Source organism: Thamnophis sirtalis, unplaced genomic scaffold (assembly GCF_051295495.1).
Source record: "Thamnophis sirtalis isolate CommonGarterSnake01/CBP01778 unplaced genomic scaffold, rThaSir2_p1.2 scaffold_3, whole genome shotgun sequence".
NCBI classification, from domain to species: domain Eukaryota; kingdom Metazoa; phylum Chordata; class Lepidosauria; order Squamata; family Natricidae; genus Thamnophis; species Thamnophis sirtalis.
The window spans coordinates 92258495-92280530 of record NW_028261383.1 but is presented as its reverse complement, the minus strand read 5'-3'; the positions used below and the strand labels follow the sequence as shown (position 1 = coordinate 92280530).

General features: G+C 35.6%; 1 protein-coding gene across 4 annotated transcripts in view; it reads left to right on the top strand.

Moving 5' to 3' along the window:
* The window catches only part of SPOCK1 (SPARC (osteonectin), cwcv and kazal like domains proteoglycan 1), a 471478-nt gene that overhangs the window by 202620 nt on the left and 246822 nt on the right, over positions 1 to 22036 (top strand). For all 4 annotated transcript variants that reach the window (XM_087709511.1, XM_087709509.1, XM_087709512.1 and 1 more), the window contains one exon: positions 20834 to 20948. In XM_087709511.1, the coding sequence (XP_087565637.1) occupies positions 20834 to 20948 (115 nt within the window). The remainder of the gene's footprint in view (positions 1 to 20833; positions 20949 to 22036) is intronic.

Sequence of the window (22036 nt, the reverse complement as noted above, 5' to 3'; positions counted from 1 at the left end):
CCACCCCACCCCACCCCAGCCTCAGTACAGCAGAGTTGCCTATAAAGCAGCAACTTTGATACATGCATGGGAGAAGATCGGTTCAGTATTTTAGAGCTCTATAGCCACCTGTAGCAAAAGAGGCTTTCTTTCTATGGTACAGTTGTACTCAAGATGTCAAACAGGCCATGATCTTCCAGTGACTGGAGATGTTATTATTGTTTTAATAGTGTTATTGTATGTTTACTTCTGTATGGAATCTGCAATACCGAGGTGCCATTAATGTATTACAATCAGTCAATCAATTTATGATTAATTCTTTCTCCAGAATGGTCCATATGGCGGAATAAACTACATTTGGAACTAAAACAAGCCTTCTCTTTGTCACAGAAAACTTTAGTTTTCATTTGCTTTGGCTTTTATAATTTATTTAAAACATGTTTCAGGGTTTTCCAATTGTCTTTTTGTGACTTTCATTATATAAGTGTTCCAAATTATTAAAGGCTAAGTAACAGACAAATGACTAAATTCCCTATTTTATTTGTTTCCTGAGATTTAATAGTATAAATTGTTGCTCATATAGGCATAATGTTTTATTTGTTAAATATTTAATTCTATCATTTAAAAAATGAAGACCAATTTATCTTTTTATGGACAACTACAGTAAAATATTCATACTTATTGAATTACTGTTTTTGTATAGAGATTTTATTTAATATGAGCTATATTGGGAGTTCTTTCATCTAGATATACATTATATTTATAAAATATAAATCTCTCTTTAAAATAAAATCTTAACAGAGTATAGAGAATGACCTTGATGACAAAAAGGAAGATCTGTTACCAAGGCAATAAACAAATAAACATGCGAGAGAGAATGTATTGGGTGGATAGAGAGAGTTGTGGTTGTAGACAATTAATATTCTGAGCAGGATAAGTGAGAATTTACACATCAAGTAGCAACATATGAGTATGTGGTATTTGCATGTAGTGGAAGCATGGATAGTTTGCAACGCTAGAAAGATCTAGAGAGGTATAGTTAATTGTGTTATACAAATTAGTTTTAGCCATGGTTTTTTCCCCTCCCATATTTCAACCCTTTAATTTCTTGGCTTACTATTTCTTACATCTTTCCCCCAGAATCATAATAGAGCTTACTCTGAAATGGCTTCGTGTGATGAATATATAGTATGTATTAAAATTTAATTTAATTGAATACTTTATTTGGTCAAGCATGATTAGACACAAAAGAAATTTGTCTCCAGAAAAGAAGCTCTCTATGTACATGCATAATGATATAATGATAATCATTATCATAATAAAACCAATAAGAGGGGAGCATAAAGAAGATAATAAGAAGGATAAATAATAATAGGACAACCATACTACAAGGGTAAATACACATAGACATTAGACAGCACTATGCGAATTAGATGTTCAGCAGAGTAATGACATGAGGGTTAAAACTGTCCTTGGGTCTAGTTGTTTTGGCCTGCAATATAAAGAGATGAGTTGAATAATGACAGAATGATGGCTATTTGATTGCTTTGCATTTCATGTTTTAAAACAAGTAGTGAAAATGCCTAAAAAATTTTAAGAGTTGCATCTCATTTTCCATATTTTAGCAGTTCATACATTGAAGTTTTATCTGAAATCCACCAAACTGAAGCATAGACAAAATCAAACTAGCACAGAAATATTAGTATACTGCTTCACAAAAGGAAAGAGGATATTTTTCTGCTCTAGAAAATAACTTTGGCATGTAGCTGAAAAGATAATTTGGATCTCTACAGACTTTCAGTCTCATCCTTTGAAATAAATGATCATGGTTTTCTGGAAAGGATTTATAAGTATTCAGAGATAGGAAGGGAGAGCAAGAGATATTGAGGTATATGAATGATTTATTTAGTCATTTAGATTTTGAAACTCTGCTCTGTTGTTATATACATGGAAGCAAGATTGGTCTTTGAAATTCCTCACATCAGTTTTTTCATGTAGTGTTTTCTGTGAAGACCAGCATTACCATAATACAGAAACAAGTTTTTAATTGTTGATAGAGGAATAAAATGCCTCCACACATTTCCTTGGAAATGTCAATATTATCTCAGCTTTGAGCTCTGTGGGTGGTACTGCTTCACTGTATAATTTCTTTATCTGATTTTAGTAACTCAGAATTTAGATGGGGGCATGCAACGCATGGTACCCTATGAGGAAAAATAAGCTACAAGTAGTTATTCCTTATTAGTAATTATTATTATTCCTGTTTTGAAAGCTGAAAGAAACAGAAAAAAGATATGTTAAAGTTGAAAATGAAAAGTGGAATATTTACATAGCCTGGCAGGCCAAGTCCAAAGGGTCAAAATAATAACAATAACATATAATATTTTCCCTATTCTTCTAGATATCAAGCCAGTACTTCTTCCCTAGACAGCTTCCCCTGTCCCCACTTTGTCTCCCAAAATATTTTCACTAAAATTTGATTATCTTTCAGTTAGTTACTCTGTGACCATTGGCATCCTTTAGCCTCCCAATCTGAAGTTGGAATCTCTTCTGAGTTCATGGATCTTTTGAAGACTTTCCTTGTTTTTCCATTACAATATCATGGCAATTGTGCTTCACTGCTCTTCAAACAGCTGCCTATGAATTTTGTCTCCCCGAGCTTCCTTTTTCTTCATTTCTGGGCAATTTCTGACAATCAATGTGTTTTCTCCTGTTTCTTCTTCTTCATATTCTTCCATAACAACTTCTTTGATTTCTTTCTACTAATTGCTTTGTCTATTGGTTTCTTCAATGAAGTTCAGGATCTTAAAGTTGTTCCTGATATTCTCCTTGAAACTGACAGGTATATCCTCAAAATCATATTGTGGAAACCAGTTGGAGTTCTTCTTCTGCTTTCAATTGACTTGGAACTTGCACATCAGTGTTTCATGATTTCTTTCATAGTCAGCTAATGAACATATCTTAGCTGTAATAATTTAATGATATGCATGGATGTAAATGTTGTTTTAATTATTTAAAGACTTAAGGATGAAGACATTGTAAGATCGTCAAAACCAATTGTAGTTATCCTGCTTCATTTCTTTTTTCTGGACCATAATCAAGCTATCTTTTCTTTCTTGTTATTCTCAACTTTGACATTCTACTCTCCAATCACAGATGATATATCTTCCTTGCAGGTTCAATCAATATCAGATTGATCTTGGTCATAAAAATTGCCAACCATCTCTTCTTCTTCATCATATCTTAAATAAACTTGGATTATAGAATAATATAACAAACTCATATTACAGAGTTGTCCACAAAGTCTAATAGATATTATGCAGTTATTGATTGCATTGTATTGGGATACTGTCCTTACTGTATCTTTCCTGACTAGGAAGCAATAGTAGTTGTTTCATTACTTTTCATTCCTGAGTAGCAAACAGTATAATTCTATGAATTTTCATCTCATGTACAGTTCCATTTTATATCAATTCACTGATGCCTAAGATGACAATGTCTATTTGATTGATTTTATCTTTCTCTGTGTTGAGTTTTTCCATGTTCTTGCTTGTTGTACTCTATATTTCAACTACAATTGTCTTTGCAGATTCACATTTTCTTTTTCTGCATGGCAGAATCAGCAAGTAGATGTCCCGAAGGCTTTAATCTAGCCATATCATAAACCCCGTTTAGAACTTCAAAACATCCTAATTTCTTTTTCAGCAGCATGTTGAGTGCCATTTCACACAGGGGACTATTCATCCAGCACTATAGTGTCACTCATTTTACGTTTTCTAACTATGTAGTTTTCTTGGTAAAATACAGGAATGATTACCATTATCTTCTCCAGTGTAGTAGGAAATGATCACTATTTTCTATAGTGATTTCTGGCCCCAGCATCTTCATATATTATTTATATATGTTTATAGTATATGGTTTTTGATTTAATTATCTCCATTTCTAATGCTGATTTTTATATTTTTAAATGCCTGTTTTTCTTTATCTATTTTTTTAATTGAATATTGTATGCCTCCCAGGGTCACCTCTTGCAAGATTGAGATAAATTTGATTAATAAATAAAATAATCAAAATAAATAAGTATATTTTAGTGCATTTTTTCTTGGCAGCTGTGTGGCTTTTCTGGAAGTATATATTCTTGGTATACACACCTATAATTCTTTACTCATTCCTCCAGAAACACACACACACACACACACACACACCTCATTATGATATCCCATAGAAGGTTTTGCATGGATTTAACATGTTAAATGCTACCACAGACCAATTTTATTTCATTATTTACAAGTAAGTGAATTACTCCTGTTAATATGCAGGTAGCTAAGAAAACTACACAACTTATCATCATATCTAATTACTTTTGTATAATTCAGTGCGTTCTTCTTGCATGTGACTGATTTTTTGAATATACATTATAGCCACAATAACCTCTATACTCGTTGGTGCACCAAGCATTCTGTATGTGTGACTCAGCATTTTGCAAGATCAATTTTAAAAGCTTGTAGCTATTACCTATGGTAGGATACTAGTTGTCAGGTAACAGTTTAATTATTCTTGCTGAAGTTTAGATTCTTAAACCTCATAAATCTGTTGTTTAATTTTCAGTAAATGATAATGGACTCAGAGTTATTAATAAGGACTTTTTTAAGAGTCACTGGTTGCTTGTAGGACTGGAAATTAAATATTCAAATTGTTCATATATTTTCAAGAGATGTAACAATGTAAATAAAGACTGCCAAGTGGCATACAATAGCCGTCTGCAACAGCTGTGCAGTCCTGGAGACAGATGTGGCTGGTTTAATGAGCTGATGTCAACTACTGTTTGACATCTGCATGTTCAAAGACAAAGCAGATCTTTTAAATCAAACTCAAAGCATTATACAGTGCTAGAAATTATCTAACCATAGCAGTTTATTCCTATTATAGTGGCTGCAGTGATACTGTGCTAAGTTATTTTTATCAGTATATTTAGATTCACACATAGTGTAAGCTGTAAAATATCTGAATTCATAAATACTGCATTATGACTTCATATGGTATAGGATCCCAAGAATAGTAAAGGATTCATGTGCAGCATTCTGATATAAATTTTCTGTTTTGTTAAGATGATAAAAGATAAGAATCATAGGGAATACATTTTCTCAGAATAGTCTCTATGAAGAATAGCATTTAGACGCAACTTTAGCCAAAGTAGCTGCATTTAACTACTGATGATTTCCAACAATATTTAGTTTTAAGCAAATTATGATATATGTTTCACATACAATAAAGAAACCAGAATATTTAAAGTCACAGAAGTATAGTCATCAGTAGTACACAGAAATGAATCATGCTAAGCTCTTTTCCTCACTGGATTTTTAAAGATTCTTTTGACTTAAAAAAAGAATCATGAAAGCTGATAATGGAGTAGAAATGAGGTATGAACTTCTAGTATCACCTCTATTTGGCCCACGTAAAATCCATGCGTATTCTTAGAAAAAAAAGAAGAAAAGAAAGGTAGCTATATTTGTTTTGGAAAGGCAGTAAAAATGTGACTTTGATGCAATCCCTTCTGTTTTCTTTATGGTAAACAATTGGTTTTGTAATTGGCTATGTATGGCAAATGGGAAAATAGACATACACTTTGAGATGACACATATGAGTAGCATAAACATTGTTCTCATGAGAAGTAGAGTCAAAATCCAACAGTTTAAATCAGTTCTCATTTGTATTCTCTGTTCTTCCTAGAGTTAATAATTGAGTAAACAGTCTACCACTGTCCTTGATTCAAAGCTATTTAGTTTCAAACAGAGTTTGGCCTTGAGCTTATCAGAATATGTGGAATAGCTACCAGAGAGAGAGATGCATCTAAGAATAAATTAACTCTCACAGACAGCAACTAGGACTTAAAGGACCCTAATGCCAAGATGTCAAATTATAGATTATTACTAAAAAGAATAATCTTGGCATCCATTAGTTAAATGTTTTCATTTAGTATTTGGGGTTGGCTACATAAACCTTACCTCATTTTAGGCTATTATATTAAAAAGTCTACAAAGTTATTTTTGTCGGCTACTGTGATATTAATTGAGGTTATTATATAATGTAATAGTAAAATTAAAGTATCAACCTAATTAATGCTCTGTTACATAATATGTTTTTCCAAGATGCAATGCATGGGCGTTGGCTACCTGTAAAATTCCAATTTCTAGAAAAAAAATTCTTCACATAATAGAAGATTTAAAATTACCCCTTTTGATACATAGTTATAGGTAGTCCTCTACTTACGACCACAATTGGGATCTGAATATTTGTTGCTTAGCAAGTCAGTTGCTAACTGAGTTGTGCCCAATTTTATGACCTTTTTTGCTGTGATTATTAAGCATATCACTGCAGTTTTTTAGTGAATCTGATTGACTTTGTTTCTTGGAAGCTGGCTGGGAAGGCTGCAAAAAGCTATCATGTGACCTTGGCATGCTGCAACTGCCCAAAACCCAAATTTTGATCATATGAATGTGGAAATACGTTGCAACCATAAAGACTAGTTGTAAGTCACTCTTTTTAGTGCTGTTGTAACTTCAAATGATTGCTGAATGAATGGTTGTAAATCAAGAATGACTTGTCTGATGTATTTAAATCTGTAGAAATTTACTCTCTGGAAGAAAGAAGTTCTGTTGAACAATTGAATTTATTTATTTTTAATTTATAAATTAGCTGTAGTCAAATGCCCAATAGTTTAAAATAATAATTAATTAAAATTAAAATTAATCCAATAACTCAAATTATAAAAACATAAATCATAAAAGCCACAGAGTCACTACATATTATGAGTTAATTTCTTACCAGCCTGGTTTTTCTTCTCTCACATTATTTATTTTAACTAGGAGCCTTTGTCAAGGAGCTGCCATTATTCAACTTGTTATCATTGCTATAATATAGACCTGAAGGGCAGTTATTTTACAGTATCTTGTGGTTCGATATCTACTAGTCCCATTGTATTTCAGCTTTGAATGTTGACTTTGAAAAGTGCCAGTGTGAATGATAATAAGTACATTTTCTTTAGTACAATTCTTCTATGTCACTGTCATACCCTGTACTTTATGTAAAGCCAAGTCTGTTACAAGCAGATATTGTTTGAAAAACTCTGAAAGAAATGTAAGGCAGTCAGTGTACTTATTAGTCTCCACATTAGCAAAGAAGGTGCATTAGCAAACAAAGTGAAAGTAGTAAGAAATGTGGTGGAAAGTCAGCTTTTAGTTTAGAGTCTTGAATTTAAAAGAAACTAAGATGCGTTTACAATATGTACCATGGTTTCCCCCAAAAAATCCATATGTTAATCTCAGGATAATAAAGCAGAAGGCAAGATTTTGTGGCAGGAAAATCTCATGGGAGAAAGAACTCAGCACTACTGGGATTTTCTAAAAATACATGATACTGAAATTGTCAACACAAACAATTATGTCAAGCAAAAGAAAAAGGAAAGAAATGAGTGAAAGTGCACAAATGGTACAAGGTATTAAGAAAATTGCTTATGGTCCAAGAAAAATTCTGAAGTTTGAATGGTGTACCAGATATCTAGAGGAGAGAAAATGTTCTCTTAATCTGCAAAATAGGGAGAAGTAGTATCTGGAGAACTACTACATGGAAAGATTGTAGATTAAATAATAAATCAGTCTATAAGCACCTTAAAAATAATGCAATGACTGTAGAAATCACTATGGATTTGATAAAAATAAGTTTTTTGCAACATGCATATTATCATGCACCAACAGAAGTGTAATTTCCAAACCATAGGAAGTAATAATTCCAGTACGCTTTGTATTAGTGAGATCCATCTCAGGTCAGATGTTAAGAAAGATGAAGCAGATACATACAGATGCATATAATCAAAATGAGATGGCTCAGATATTTGGAAAGTAACTCACTCAAGGTATTTAGGAAGAGGAAACTGGATGTGCCTAGCCTTAAGAAAAGATGACTGAAGGAGTGTTTGATTGTTCTTTTCAAATATTCAAGTATCTCAGTGGGAACTTCACTGAATAGGGTCATTTGGCATATTAAAGTATAGTGTCAGTTACCGATTGGAAGGACATACTTTGAATTTTAGAAAAAGCTTCCTAATGACAGTAATAGTTATCAATTACTAAGAAATATAGGAGATTTATTGGAAATATTGAAGTGGAAACTGGGCAGCCATTTGTGACCGGGATAGTTTAATCCAGATTCTTGCGCCAAACACTAAACTTGATGGCCTAAAACTTCAATCCTTTCAAGGATTCTAAGATTGCCAATATTTTAAGAAACTTCTTTACTCCTAAATAGGTTTATGTCAACATTTTCTACACTGAGTTTTCTCATAGGATCCATTCACATAAAAGCAAGTTGTTGAAAAGAATTGTCTTTTATGTAATGGGATACATTGATGTATATGCTATTTTAGGAGCAGATTAATATAAGATATAATATAAACAGATTTATGTGTGTATTTTGACTTATGCAGTATTGTAGGATCATGATATATCAGAGAAATGACAATTTTGCTATGAAGAAATTTAAAGCTACATTGACTGAAGGGTGGATCTGCATGGATCATGAATATATTATTGAATCATATATCATAAGAGAATAATAAATGGAGCTAAATGCTGTTAAATTCAACTTTTATAACTTTTTTTCCTCACTAGCCATAATTTTCATTTTCTATTATGTCTCTTCATCCATTACACATTTATTTGCATCTGTTACACATAGAGATAATATGATAAAACACAGGACAGACATGAGTATACAAAATTCAGGTCACTCTTGAAGAATGTAAAATTGGTCTAGAATGCAGTGGTGCATGCAGTGATGGGTGCCCCTAGGTTTAGCCATGTAATATCTCAGTTGTGCAAACTGCATTAGTTTCTAGTTTCTTTCTGGGTGCACTTAAAGTGCTACTCATTTCCTTTAAAGCCCTATATGGCAGAGGTCCAGGTTATCTGCAAAACAGCCTTTCTCTGATGACACCAACATGTCCCATCAGATTAAGATAAGGTGGTCAAACTCCTAGTTGCTTAGCTTAAAATTTTCCACTTTATTGGAACGAGGAAGATTCCCTTTTCATTATGCCTCCGCCTTGTGGAATATCCTTTACCCTGACTTTTTGCAGGCCTTTCCCTTCCTAACCTGCCAAAAATTACTGGGATAGGATAAGATGACTGCACGTTGGAAGCTTACCTTGTGCCATGTTTTTGTTTTAATGTTTCGGGTATAATTATAGTTGTTGTTTTGTTTACGGATACTGTTGTAATTCTTGATTAGGTGATACCCATAGTTTGATATAAGATGAATGGCTATATAATGTTTTAAATAAATATGTTGTAGACCTAGGAAACAATCAAATTTTGGTGTTTTGGACTACAATTGACAAACTGACTTAGGTATTGAGGACTGGAAAGCAAAACTATTTAGTGAGCATATAGCATGTTTTTTTTCTATAGAGCCCATATAAGATTGAGCAAATTGTAAAATTTGAGGTAGAAATTGAAAGGGAATAATAGGAGCTCACAAAGTAAAGATCACACCCAATTCTCCTCCTAAAAAAAGCCTTGGAAAAACAAATAAAAGATTATACCATGTACATGATGTGACAATAACCCTTATATGATTTCCATCCCTGTTATAATTTTCATCCACTATAACAAAGAGAGTAGCGAATTGTCAGAAACAGTTATCTATTGTACTTGACATAAGGGACAATTATAGCTCCATACTGCATTTTACTACTATTTTATGGCTTATACATGAATCTGTGTTTCTGACAAGAATGCTAAGCAGATTTCACCTTTTGTTGGGAAAAAGGCCAATTGCTCACATGTCTCCTCAAGGGGAGCTTAATGTTTTAGCAACTATTCAAAGATGATGCTTAAAATGCAACAGACATTTGGGAAAAATGAATTCTCACTTAGCATCATTTTTCCTGATAAAGGAGGCTTATTAAGACCTGCATATTAAAGTTTTGGAAAAGTGTTTCGAGACAGAAGGAGGAGAGAGACAGCTAGCATTTTACTGTGCGAGTATTTTTTCTAAGAATATACAGACTTATGACCATTCAGCAACTATTCAAAATTATGGCAATGCTGAAAAGACGTATGACAAAGTTTTGGGCACTGCAGTGGCCCCACAATCATATAAACAAATTTTGGGTGCTTAGCAGTCCATACATCCTCACAAACAGCCACAGGATGACTGCAGCTACCACCACCCATCTTCTTCCTCCTCCATTCTGTTCACCTAGTTTCCTTTGGTCTATTTGTCATCCAAATGGGATTCCTACAGGCCTTTGGCCTTCTTCCTATTCCACTGGGTCTCATTCCCTTGGTTCCCCAATCCCATTTATGTCTTCCAAAGATCACCTTTCCCAAAGACAAGCAGCCCTCCTGTTCAGAAGCTGGTTTATGTTATTCTAGAAGCAGGGTTTGTTTTGGGAATGGCCACAAGTTTTGGATCACAAGAATCATGACCATTTCCAGGATAGCACCACAAAGTTTCTACGTAGACAGGCTGCATGACCCATCAACTGCTTCTCCTTGATAAAGATGTTTTTTTGGAAAAGTTAAGTGGAACAAGGCATGACAGGGAAAGTGACAGGTAGTCACTTAACTACCATAGTATGGACAGTTGGGATAGTCATTGTTAAGCAAGATGATTGTGTGAGTACAACTTATGATCATAATTAGGGACTAATTATTTCATAAAGGGACCTTGGAGGTCTTCTAGTCCAACCTAAAACAGAGCCTTGCTTACTTCCCTCCATGTAGATGCAGTTCCACACATTGAGTGTGGTTGGTCAGGCAGTTATGAATCTATCTGGTGGTGATGCTGTCTAACCCACATTTTTTTACTTAATCTAGTAGTAAGTTATGGTCTACTTTATCAAATGCCTTACTGAAGTCCAAGTGAATTATATCAACAGCATTCCACTAGTTTTGTCAAAGAACGCAATAAGATTAGTGTTGTGGTCCAGCAGTGTCGTTGGAGCTGCCACCAGACTCCGACAGCAAGGGGCCCTCTGAGTCAGCTCTGGAGGATGTGGAAGACCCTGGACAGGGTTCTGACTCTGAGCAGGGTGCAGAGAGGCTGGTTGGCCACCGGAAGGCATCTGATCCTTGAACCAGTGGGGAGGAGACAAGGGAGACTGAGCCGGAGGCCAGTAGCGAGTTGTTCCTGGATGCACACCATCAAAGAGCTACTAGGCGCCGGAACAATTACGCAATTACAGGAGTGATTGCGCTCAGCTGGTGGTCATTAGGCTCCTCTCCAGACTATAAAAAACTACTTGTGCACAGGCCCCTCTTTGCAGAAGTCAACACAGAATCGAATGTCAGAGAACTTTGTATGAGCTTGGCAGGCTGGATTGCTGCCAAGCCTTATCTGTGTTTATTGCTGCCCAAGCTTGTCTGTTCTGGGTTGCTGCCAAGGACCTGTATGTCTGTTAATTAAATGCTGTAATTTATCTCTGGCTCAGAGTGTGCTTTGGTGTGGAACGAGGAGGGTCAGAACAGATTAGTACGGCATGATCTGTTTTTGACAAACCCATGTTGGCTTTGGTTATTACTTTGTTTACTTCTAGGTGTTCATTAATTTGTTGCTTGATTATCTTTTCCAGAATCTTCACTGGTATTGAGGTCAGGCTGATAGGTCTGTGCTTTTCTGGATCTATTTTTTCCTTTTTTTTTTTTTTTTTTTTGAAGATGGGAACTACACCAGCTTTTCCAGTCCTCTAACAATTCCCCAGTGCTCCAGGATCTTTGAAAGATATAGTTCAGTGGTTCTGAGATCTCATTTGCCAGTTCCTTCAGAACCCTAGGGGTGTAATGTATCCAATCCTGGTCTAGGGTAGACAGGTGCTCACTTACCTTATTTTTTCCCTATTTTAACTTGTGTTCCTAATCTATTTTTTGTGGTGCTGTTTTTGATAGGTTGGACTGTTTTCTCTTTGTGTAAAGACAGATGCAAAAAAATGAGTTAAATAGTTCTGCTTTTTCCATATTGCTTGTCACCTTCTTGCCACTTTCTCCCAGCAATGGACCAATTGTTTCCTTAACTATTTTCTTGTTTGGAAGAAGCTTTTTTTGTTATTTTTTATTTTTGTGGCAAGCCTTTCTTCGTTGTAACCCTTAGCTTTCCTCACTTCATCTTTACAGGCTTGGGCTATTTGCTGATATTCTGGCTTAGTTGTGTGCCCTTCTTTCCACTTTTTATACTTATCCTTTTTGTCTTTCAATTTGACAGAGAGTTTGTTATGCAGCCATGCTGGTTTCTTTTGGGAACTGTTGTTTTTCTTCTTCATTGGTATTATGCTAGACTGGGCTTCTCACTTTTCAAAATTTCTCAAGCTTCTTGAGTTCTTTTCCCCTTGAGAATTCTCATCCATGGAATCCTTCCCAAGCTCTCTTTAAGTTTATTGAAATTAGCAGTCTTAAAGTCCAAGACTCTAGTTTGACTTTGTTCTACTACTTTGCATAATGTTTGCATAATGTCGAATTCCAATATTGCATGATCAAGGACTACCTGCAATATCTGGTAGCCGGAGGTTGCTAGAATTAAATATACTATGTGGTACTATAGTCACATGTTTGTAAATAACTGAAATGCGTCTCTGTAATTTCTAGTCTCTAAAAACCAATTGGCCTTCTGTAAGAGAACATTAATTCTGCAGGGAGTTCAATTTTATTAGACTCTTATACTACATAAAAATATGTTTGGTTTTGAATATTCATGGTACATACTAAGCCCAGTATCGAAAATAAAGTGTGTTGGCATAATGCTGTATTATCTTTAACAGTCCTTTTAAGTGGCAGCTTTACTGAATGTTTTCAAATAAATAAATAAAACAGTGGCTGTGAAGCCAAAGCAAGTAAATAAATTACCTTGAAAGTACATTATAAAGTTCTACTGACACCCATTCCAGAAAGCCTTTGGGAGTATTTATTTATTATCACCTCACATGAATGAAGAATAAATTTTGCTATGTTATTCATTTAACACATGACCGATGGCTACAGTACAGACTAATGTTCCAATACTCCAATGGATTTCTACCATTTGAATTTGAGAGTTTTTCTCTCAGTTCATACACTATATTGCCAAAAGTATTCGCTCACCCATCCACATAATCAGACGCAGTTGTGAGCAAATACTTTTGGCAATATAGTGTATTGTACACTATATAGTGTATACAATACAGTGTATAAGTACAGTGTCTTATTTCATGGTCCTGATCCATAAGTATGAAATATAATTGAAAAAATTTCTAAAACCACTATGATTAGTTCTTTCTCACAGAGTTCATTTCTGTGAAGTTATAATTTTTTGTGATGTCTAAGGAGGAATGGACCCAGGAATTTCTGTTACCCATAGCAAAGTGGTCTGTTGTCTCTTCATAGGAAAAGAATTCATAAGACATGTTTGTAATGCAGCTGGTGTATATTGTGTATGCGGACACACTACACATACATACATATTTCCATGTAATGCTGCTGAGTATAATATGTACTTGTTGGTCTTTATTTCCCAGTTATTTCAAGAGCTCTGGGAAGAACTGCAGAGGATTTATGGGTTTAATAAAAGGCTTAGGAAGTTATGAATATTAAAAGGTCAGCTAGAAAACAATGAAGAAGAAACACTCTCGCAATGGATGAATTTCACGTTTCAATGTTAAAGTCAGAAAATTTGAATCAATTGACTTTAGAGAGAAATTTGACACATGCAAGATAGCTGACCTTTTATTGTCTTTGAGCCAATAGTAACATTCAGTAGGTTTGGGTAGACAGAAAGACTATTTGGGGTGAGTTGTTGATCTTGCTTCCATCCTTGACATATTTGTGATTATTTTTTTCTGGTGGCTGCCATCTGTTACAACATTTTAGATATTTATCTGCTTGTATTCAGTGAGATTTCCTTGACATGAAAAGCTGTATATTTGAGCTGAAGGATGAGACAAGTTGACTCTTTGAAAGGCATGGGTGCAAACAATGTGGCTCTATTTCCTACCCACCTTCGTATGACTTTCTGGTAGGAGTTATACAGCAGAAATTTTGACATCCCAGCAAAATGGAATTGCTTTGGAAGCCTTGCACCACCATGTGCAGCTGGTTCTTTGCACACTGTAACTTTGCTGGTAAAAATACCTGCCTTTTGTTTGACTAAGAAAAGAAAATCAAAGTACTTGCCAAGCTGAGAGAAACTAATGGTTTTATTGTGAACTTTTCTGAATACTTCTCTACAGCTGCTGAATGGAAGCGGAGTTATGAAGAGTCTATTTGTTGTGACAGGTGGGAATTGGTTAAAAGAATAGATGCAATGATGGGTCTATAGATAACACCACAGAGGTTCTCCTTGTATAAGATATATACAAAACCAGCTATGAAGTGTTTCTTATATCCCCATGATTTGCTTAAGTGGTCAGGCAAAGAAGGCCAAATAGTTCAGAAAACTGAAACAATTCTTCCACCAGGGAATACCACAAAATGTTTGGTGTTCTTACTTTGGGGTGGGGCAGATGAGGAAGAATGTTAATATAATTATGGTAACTTATATATGTGTGTAGAAAGTTCCAGAAAAAATAGATTCGTTACAAGTAGTTGGAATAACAAAACATGCAGCTCTACATGCTTAAATTGTGCCATGTGCTACTTCAAGATGTTGGCAATGGGTCCTAATTTTAAAATATATGAATATTTATGAAAATAAGACTAGCAATGATGAGCACTGGGCATGATGGATATAACTATGGTCGCATTTCTCACAAATCAGTTGTTAGGGACAGAGCAGAATGTTGTTGTGCTTCACTGCTGTATGTGGGGCCTGATCTAGAACATTTATTTCATGCTCCTAAAGTCTTCAGTACCTTATATGTACAGGGTTAGGCCCTTAGGATACTGAAATGAGAAAACTAAACAGAAAGAAGCCTGTCATAAATTAAGGTCTGATACTGGAATAGAAAACACAGTGTAGCTAATGACTTTTGTCTAAGGCTCTGCCATATTGAGGAAGTAATTAAGTGCTCTGACTTCTTGCTTATTTGAGACTGAGATGAAAATTGACATGAAAATTAGTATGGATTGGCCTACTTGCAACAGGCTATGTTTAATTAAGTGGAGGGTAAGCTGCCTCATGTCCTGGACTCACTCCCCCAATGCACAATTAGAATATTCTGGGACTGAAACTCACAATATTTCTCAGCCACCTTGCCTTGTGCTTTCCTTTATTTTGCAAATAAGTGCTTGTCTACAGATATTTTTTTTTAAAAAAACCTGTTCTGTCTGCATCTGACTAATCATGTAATCTAATGGTAACATTACAATTTCATTACAGAGGGTGATGGTTCCCTCTAAGGCAATATACATATCAATTGGGTGGGGGGAGCTTCTAGGGATGGGGAGAAGATGAATTAATGAGATCCTTGTCAATGTTAAAGGGGAGTTCTTTTGTGTGAGATAGCAAAATTTGTTCTTTTTTGTAGGAGTGAAAGATAGTAAAGAAATTGTAGCAAACCATGTATCATACCCAGGATAAGTTGCATGCCATCTCATAATGACACTTATCCGCATTGTTGAGCAAGGCCTGCATGAATAATTGCTTCAGCTCTTATTTTCCCACTTGTATTCTGCATATAGATTTTCAAATGTTCATGTCAGAACTTTCACACTCACTGTTTTCACTTATAAGAACTAGGATAGCAAAATTCAGGATTTGTTTCTCTTTCATGTTATTCCCATAGGTCTTCTTTCCCAACAGATGATGAACATCTGCTCCTAGAAACTGATTAATGGAGAGTGATTTATCATTAGCATATTCCAGAAAATATATCTTAGGTTCCGTCATAGTTGGGGAAGAGGGTATAAGTTATTGCTTTATATATCTGTATCCTAGCATAGTCCTTCAAGGTGCAAACTACCAGTTGGTATCAAACCTATGAAAAGTAGAACATTACTCTTTGCTTCTGTCAAAGCATATCCCAGCTAAGGAGATATAATTTAAGTTTATGTTCTTTGCTATGCAAATCAGTTTTTATGCTTACTTATGCAATAGAACATGTACAAACCAACATGCAAAGGAAACTATTTACCAATAATATATTTTGATATGAACCTCACATGGTAGCTGGGCTGAAGAATGAGACTCTTTGACTCTTTGGGTGTGAATGTTATGGCTCTATTTCCTACCCACCTCCTTATGGCTTCCTTGGTAGGGATTATACAGTAGAAATGTTGACATCCCAGCAAAATGGACTTGCTTTGGAGGCCTTGCATCACCATATGCAGCTAGTTCTTTGCACAGTGCAGCTTTGCTGGGGGAAATGCCAATTTGATATAGTGCTTTTGAATCAGAAAAGAGAATCAAATAGAACATGTACCAACCAGCATGCATATATACTGCTTCACAGTGCTTTTACAGCCCGCTCTAAGTGGTTTATAGCATATTACCCCCAACAATCTGGCTCCTCATTTTACTGACCTTGGAAGGATGGAAGGCTGAGTCAACCTTGAGCCTGGTGAACTGCCAAATTGCCATCAGCCGGCAGTCAGGAGAAGTAGCCTGCAGTACTGCACTCTCACCACTGTGCCATTGTGGCTCATATAGAAACTATTTACCAATAATATATTTTGACACTAAACACTGGAGAGTCCAGGTACTAGAGATAAATGAAGGGCTTATACATTTATCAAAGTTATATGGATACATGTTGATTGAAACAGAGTGCTGAAGAAGATATGTAGTCCCAGAAGCCACTAATTATGCAACCAGGCATTGAAGGATTCTTAACTTCATTATTACTACATATGCCAATAATGGTAGATTTAAGACTTTGGTGATTTTACAATTATTTATATTCCGTTGTCAGTTATATAAATCTAATCAAAACATTTTACAATCAATTTCAACAATCATAAATAAGAACGGCAATGGCAACATTGTTCCATAAATCCCACAGGAAGTTGGACTAATGGTCCTGTGGAGTTATATTGTGAAAGCCAGAGTTTCTCAGGGCAGGCTTTTATGTCAACAACTGCCCAGCTTCAGGGCTCAGAACTGCAAGAAAAATCCCATTAAGTCATGGGAAGTGCAGAGGAAGAATAATGTCAGAATTAAACTGCATAGGGTATAAGAAGTGGCTGCATTTTCATGCTGACCAACAACTGCCTGAAGTGGTTTCATCCTAGCATGGAGTCTGAGATCCTTAACTCACTGACAGAAGAGACTATTTGCAGCTCAGAGTTGAACTGCGTATGAGTATGAGTTGAACCCTCATACTCTTCGAGCTTGGTTGTTTTCTTGCAGACATTTCATTACCAAACTAGATAACATCATCAGTGCACTAATGATGTTATCTAGTTTGATAATGAGATGTCTGCAAGAAAACAACCAAGCTCGGAGAGCACTAAGGACTCCACCATCCTTAACTCAAATATGATCATAGAATCTGTTTAAACCAGTATCTATGAATTGCAGCCAAATTCTTATCAGTAGACATAACAGGCATAGAGTGAAGAGTCCAGCTGAAAAGGCTTCTGAGATTTTCTTCACTGGGCTCCCTTCCTCTTGTTTTGTTTTTACAAGTCTCTTAATTCAGAATATAGTTTTACAAGCGTAGAAGAGCTAACAATATTTGAATGGCTTTCATGTGCATTTTTATTATTACTTCCTACACTAATATACAGATCAGAATACAGTAAAGCATCAATTTTAACAACTCCCCAAGTTTTGTCATATATAATAGTGAAAAATGTGTATATTAAAAACTTGCGTATAATTTGAAAAGGGGAAATGAATGCAACCCAGCTTAATTAATCAAATGTTTTACAGTATAAAACTGCCAGACTTGGCAATGTGTACAACTTAATAGTGATTCCCAATTGTAGACTAATGGATTAAATGAATCTGTAGTTCAATTATGTTAACTCAAATTTCCCCAATCTGTTATCTTCCATATGTGTTGGGACTACAACTCCCAGAATTCCAAACCAAGAAAACTAACACATCTGGAATATAGCAGGTTGAGCTAGCTGATTTTCAAGAAATTATATCTTACCATTTCGGTGGTATTATACTGCACACGAGAACAGCTTACCCTCTAAATGCTGCTTCTGCTGCTGTTAAGGGGTATGGAATTAGTATAGAAATTATTTATGATTGAATACATAAATTAAAGTTCCCTTGTTTATTCTTGTTTATTAGACCTCCGAGTTAACTTCCAATATTAGTAAATAGAAATTTAGTCTAAATGATAATTTGAACATTTGTGTATTGCAGATTTTAGGACCTTCGTTACTATGTTGATCCAGCAGCTATTAAGCTACTTGTAATTCCTGATTATTTTGATGTATGTAATGGTGCAGTTTAATCTACCCAATCTGGATTAGTTGTTTGCATTACAATTTGGATGGCCACCAAGTTATCCTTTTTATTAGTTCATTCTACTAGAATCCATTTAACTCAGCATGAGGAAAATGGTGCTACCCGCTGGCTGATATCGATACATGCCCCACCAATGGCTGAACATTGAATATTTAGCTGAAAGGAACCCTCTGTATCTCCAATCCATATAATCCCTGATGTCAGTTGATCAGTGCAATATTTGGATTAGAAGAACAAAAGTTCCTTTCGAGTGCGTAGAGACATTCATCTCTGCATCCAAAGTATAACTTCTTAAAGTAGTTGCATCTTTTCCTGGGCTAATATACTGACTCTATAAACCGCTTAGAGAGGACTGTAAAGCACTGTGAAGTGGTGTATAAATCCATTGCTTTTGCCATTCTTTGCCATTATCCCATTTAAAAGATAAATACATATTTCAAGAAGGTGCTAAGCAGTGGTAGGTTGCAGGTGGTACGCCCCGGTACGAGCGTACCGGAGCCAGCCCAAACCACCGGATACTGTTCCGGTACGGTGCTCTGGAGGGCCCACCTGCCAGCCCGAGCTCCTTACCTGTGTTTTAAGGCTTCTGCATTGCCATGCACGTGCATTGTGCATACAGCACCTGTGCAATGCTCCATGGAGCAGCTAGAGCATCGCAGAGCATTGTGGAAGCGCTAAGACGCATGCGCGTGCTGCGCACATCCATGAGGACGCTGCCAATTTGAAACGCACCACTGGTGCTAAGGTATCCTTTGATTCCATCCCCTTTCCAGTTGATATGCTTCTGTTGTTGTTTGTGTTTGACCTATATACCCTAAATGTGTAGCATGAGCTAAATAAACCATTTTATATTAAACCTGCTGTTACAATATTAGCAAAACATCAGTAGGTTTCTGGTGACAATATTTTAACTACCATGTATTAGAAGAAATCCAAATTGATGGCTATTTTTCTTTCTCTAGAATTAAAACAGTAGGCCCAAAAACAGTAAATGCAATATTATTAATTACACAAACCCAATAACAATGTACTGCCATGTATACCATAAAAATAGTATTGTAACACAAAAGTAATTAATTGTATTTTATCAATAAATGCAGTACAATTCATGATCACACACACACATACACACACACACACACACACACACACACACATAGCTGATAAAGGAGGAGAGCCTGTGGCTAGTGGCTAACACAACTGCCTAATATGTAATACAGACCAGGTTCGAATCCCAGTAAGGGTATGGCTAGCTGATGAGAGCTAAATAGCTTGAAATAGATCTATACTAGTCTCCCTTGATTTATTTATCAGCACAAATGCAAAACAAACAAACAAACAAACACACACACACACACACACACATAGTTGTGTGTTTGCAATAAGGATAGTATGTTCACTCCTTACTAGGATTTGTGTGTGGTTCTAGCACTAAATGAAAGTGGAATGTTATGTTTTGGTTCACTTAAGAGTTTTGTTGGATCAGTAGAGAGAAAAGCATACATTTTAATTGCTAAACTTCACACAGGGCCCAGGAATTGATGTATATTCTATTTAATATCTTGTTATGTAATTGTTATTTCAACAGATATATTTAAAAAATCATGCAGGCTTATATTGTATGCATGATAGGCTTGAGATATTCCATGTAGCATTCTTCTTTATTAAAATTAGTTAAAAGCAATTCTAGGATGCAGAAGCCTAGAAAATTGAATAGTGGAACTGATAAAATGCTCCCTGCAATTTTGGCTCAGATTGATGATAAAATTACAGAATTTTTCTTTAGGCCAACGCTATCTTCTTATTTTTTAAAATGTAATGTATATCATTGTCGGTCTATCCTCCAGAAATAATACATCTTTGTCCATGTCAGTTGCAATGTAGATAACCATTGAATCATAGTTCTTTCATATGTGTTAGCAATAGTTACATGTGGTTGTTCCACAAGAGTAATATATGGAGGATAGTAGCTAGGATGTTGCAGTTACTAAAGTCCACAACTGAGAACAAGTTTGGTGTAGTGACTAAAGGCTAAAAATCAAGAGACTTAGATTGTAGCCTTCTAGCCATGAACATGAAACCAGCTGGATGACCTTGGACTAGTCACTTTCTGTCAGCCATAGGAAGAAAGCAGTAGTAAATTTCTTTCAAACCTTTTTGCCACACACAAAAAAAGCTCTCAGAGATTTCTCTGTGAGATTGCTAGGAGTAAAATCTGTCTTAAAAGTACAATGTAAAGCATATGGCTAGCTTAAAGTCCAAATTAATTAGTTTAAAAGTTTATTGGATGAACTGACAATAGCTGGATATCACTCATCACACAGAATTGTAAAGTCAAATGGGTTAAATATTTTTACAGCATTTCAAAAATAGCTGAGAAGTGGTTTTGATTTTTAATTCAGCATTTTGACTAATGAACAAAAGGAGTAATCTTCTAAACAACTTCTTTGTGTCTTGTTTTTAATAGCCCTTGACCCATCTAAAGATCCATGCCTGAAGGTAAAGTGCAGCCCTCACAAAGTGTGTGTCACTCATGACTACGAGACAGCCACTTGTGTAAGCCGCAAACAGTTGGTACACAGGTAAGAAGCTGTGATTTATGGTTTCAATTAAGTATCTTTGTTCAGAAGAGTATCCCAGATTTCACATTTCTAGGTGATAATATTGTATGGGGAAGAGAGAGAAGAAAGGAATGTTCCCCAGTCACTATAAACCAATTTACCTTGTGAAAAGTGCTATAGTGCTAAGCACTGCTGAAGTTTTCTACATTGGGCTTGTAGCTAATTGCCTCCCCAGTACTGTGTTATTCTGAAACACAGAGAAGCAGTATGGCAGTGATCATTGTTGGAGCGTGAAAATATTTTCCTAGGAGTGAAGCTACAGTTGGGTATTGAGTAGAGCTGTGCCTTGAGAACTTTTCTGCCCTCAACAAATGATTTCCAATGAAATGTGCTATTTGCAGGAAGCAGAGGAGTCGATGAAATGTCATCGCTTCTGGCTCAGTTCTGTTTTAAAGCACATTTTCTCAATGAAAGAGGCTTCTAGGCATAATGCGGGAAATTTGCCAGAGGTTGCAAGAACTGAACTTCCATTGTAGTTCCTATTCCCTATGCTGATGCAAAACAACTGAAGATTTCTTGGAGACCAAAAGGCAAATTCACCCAAGAGATTTTCTGTGTATTTATTCACGTTGTACACACAGGCATATTAAAGGGTTTGGCTAAGCTCCCAGGTAAAATATCTGTCTCTCTCTAAAGTAGAGATCAGAGCTTACATATGACACCTGGGTAGGTGTTTATTAGAAACTTCAACAAAAAAAGGCAAAATGTTTGTGGCAACATCACAACACAAATCCAGCCTTTTGTACTTGTATTCTGATGTACTTGTACGTGTCCTGGAGACAAATTATTTGTTTGTCTAATCACACCTGGCTAAATAATTCTATTCTGTTCTATGTCAGAGGCAAGCACATAATTCTTGGGATTTGTGGACATGTCATCATTTCCCTCTCTTTGTGGAATCTATGATGGGACAGCCAGCAACACTGACAGTTGCATTTATCTAGAGAAGTGTCATATTATATTTTTTTCCCCATTCTACTTGCTACTATGGCAAACAAAATTGGTGAGCATGCCAAATATTTCCCTCACTCCTAATCTTCAGGCTACCT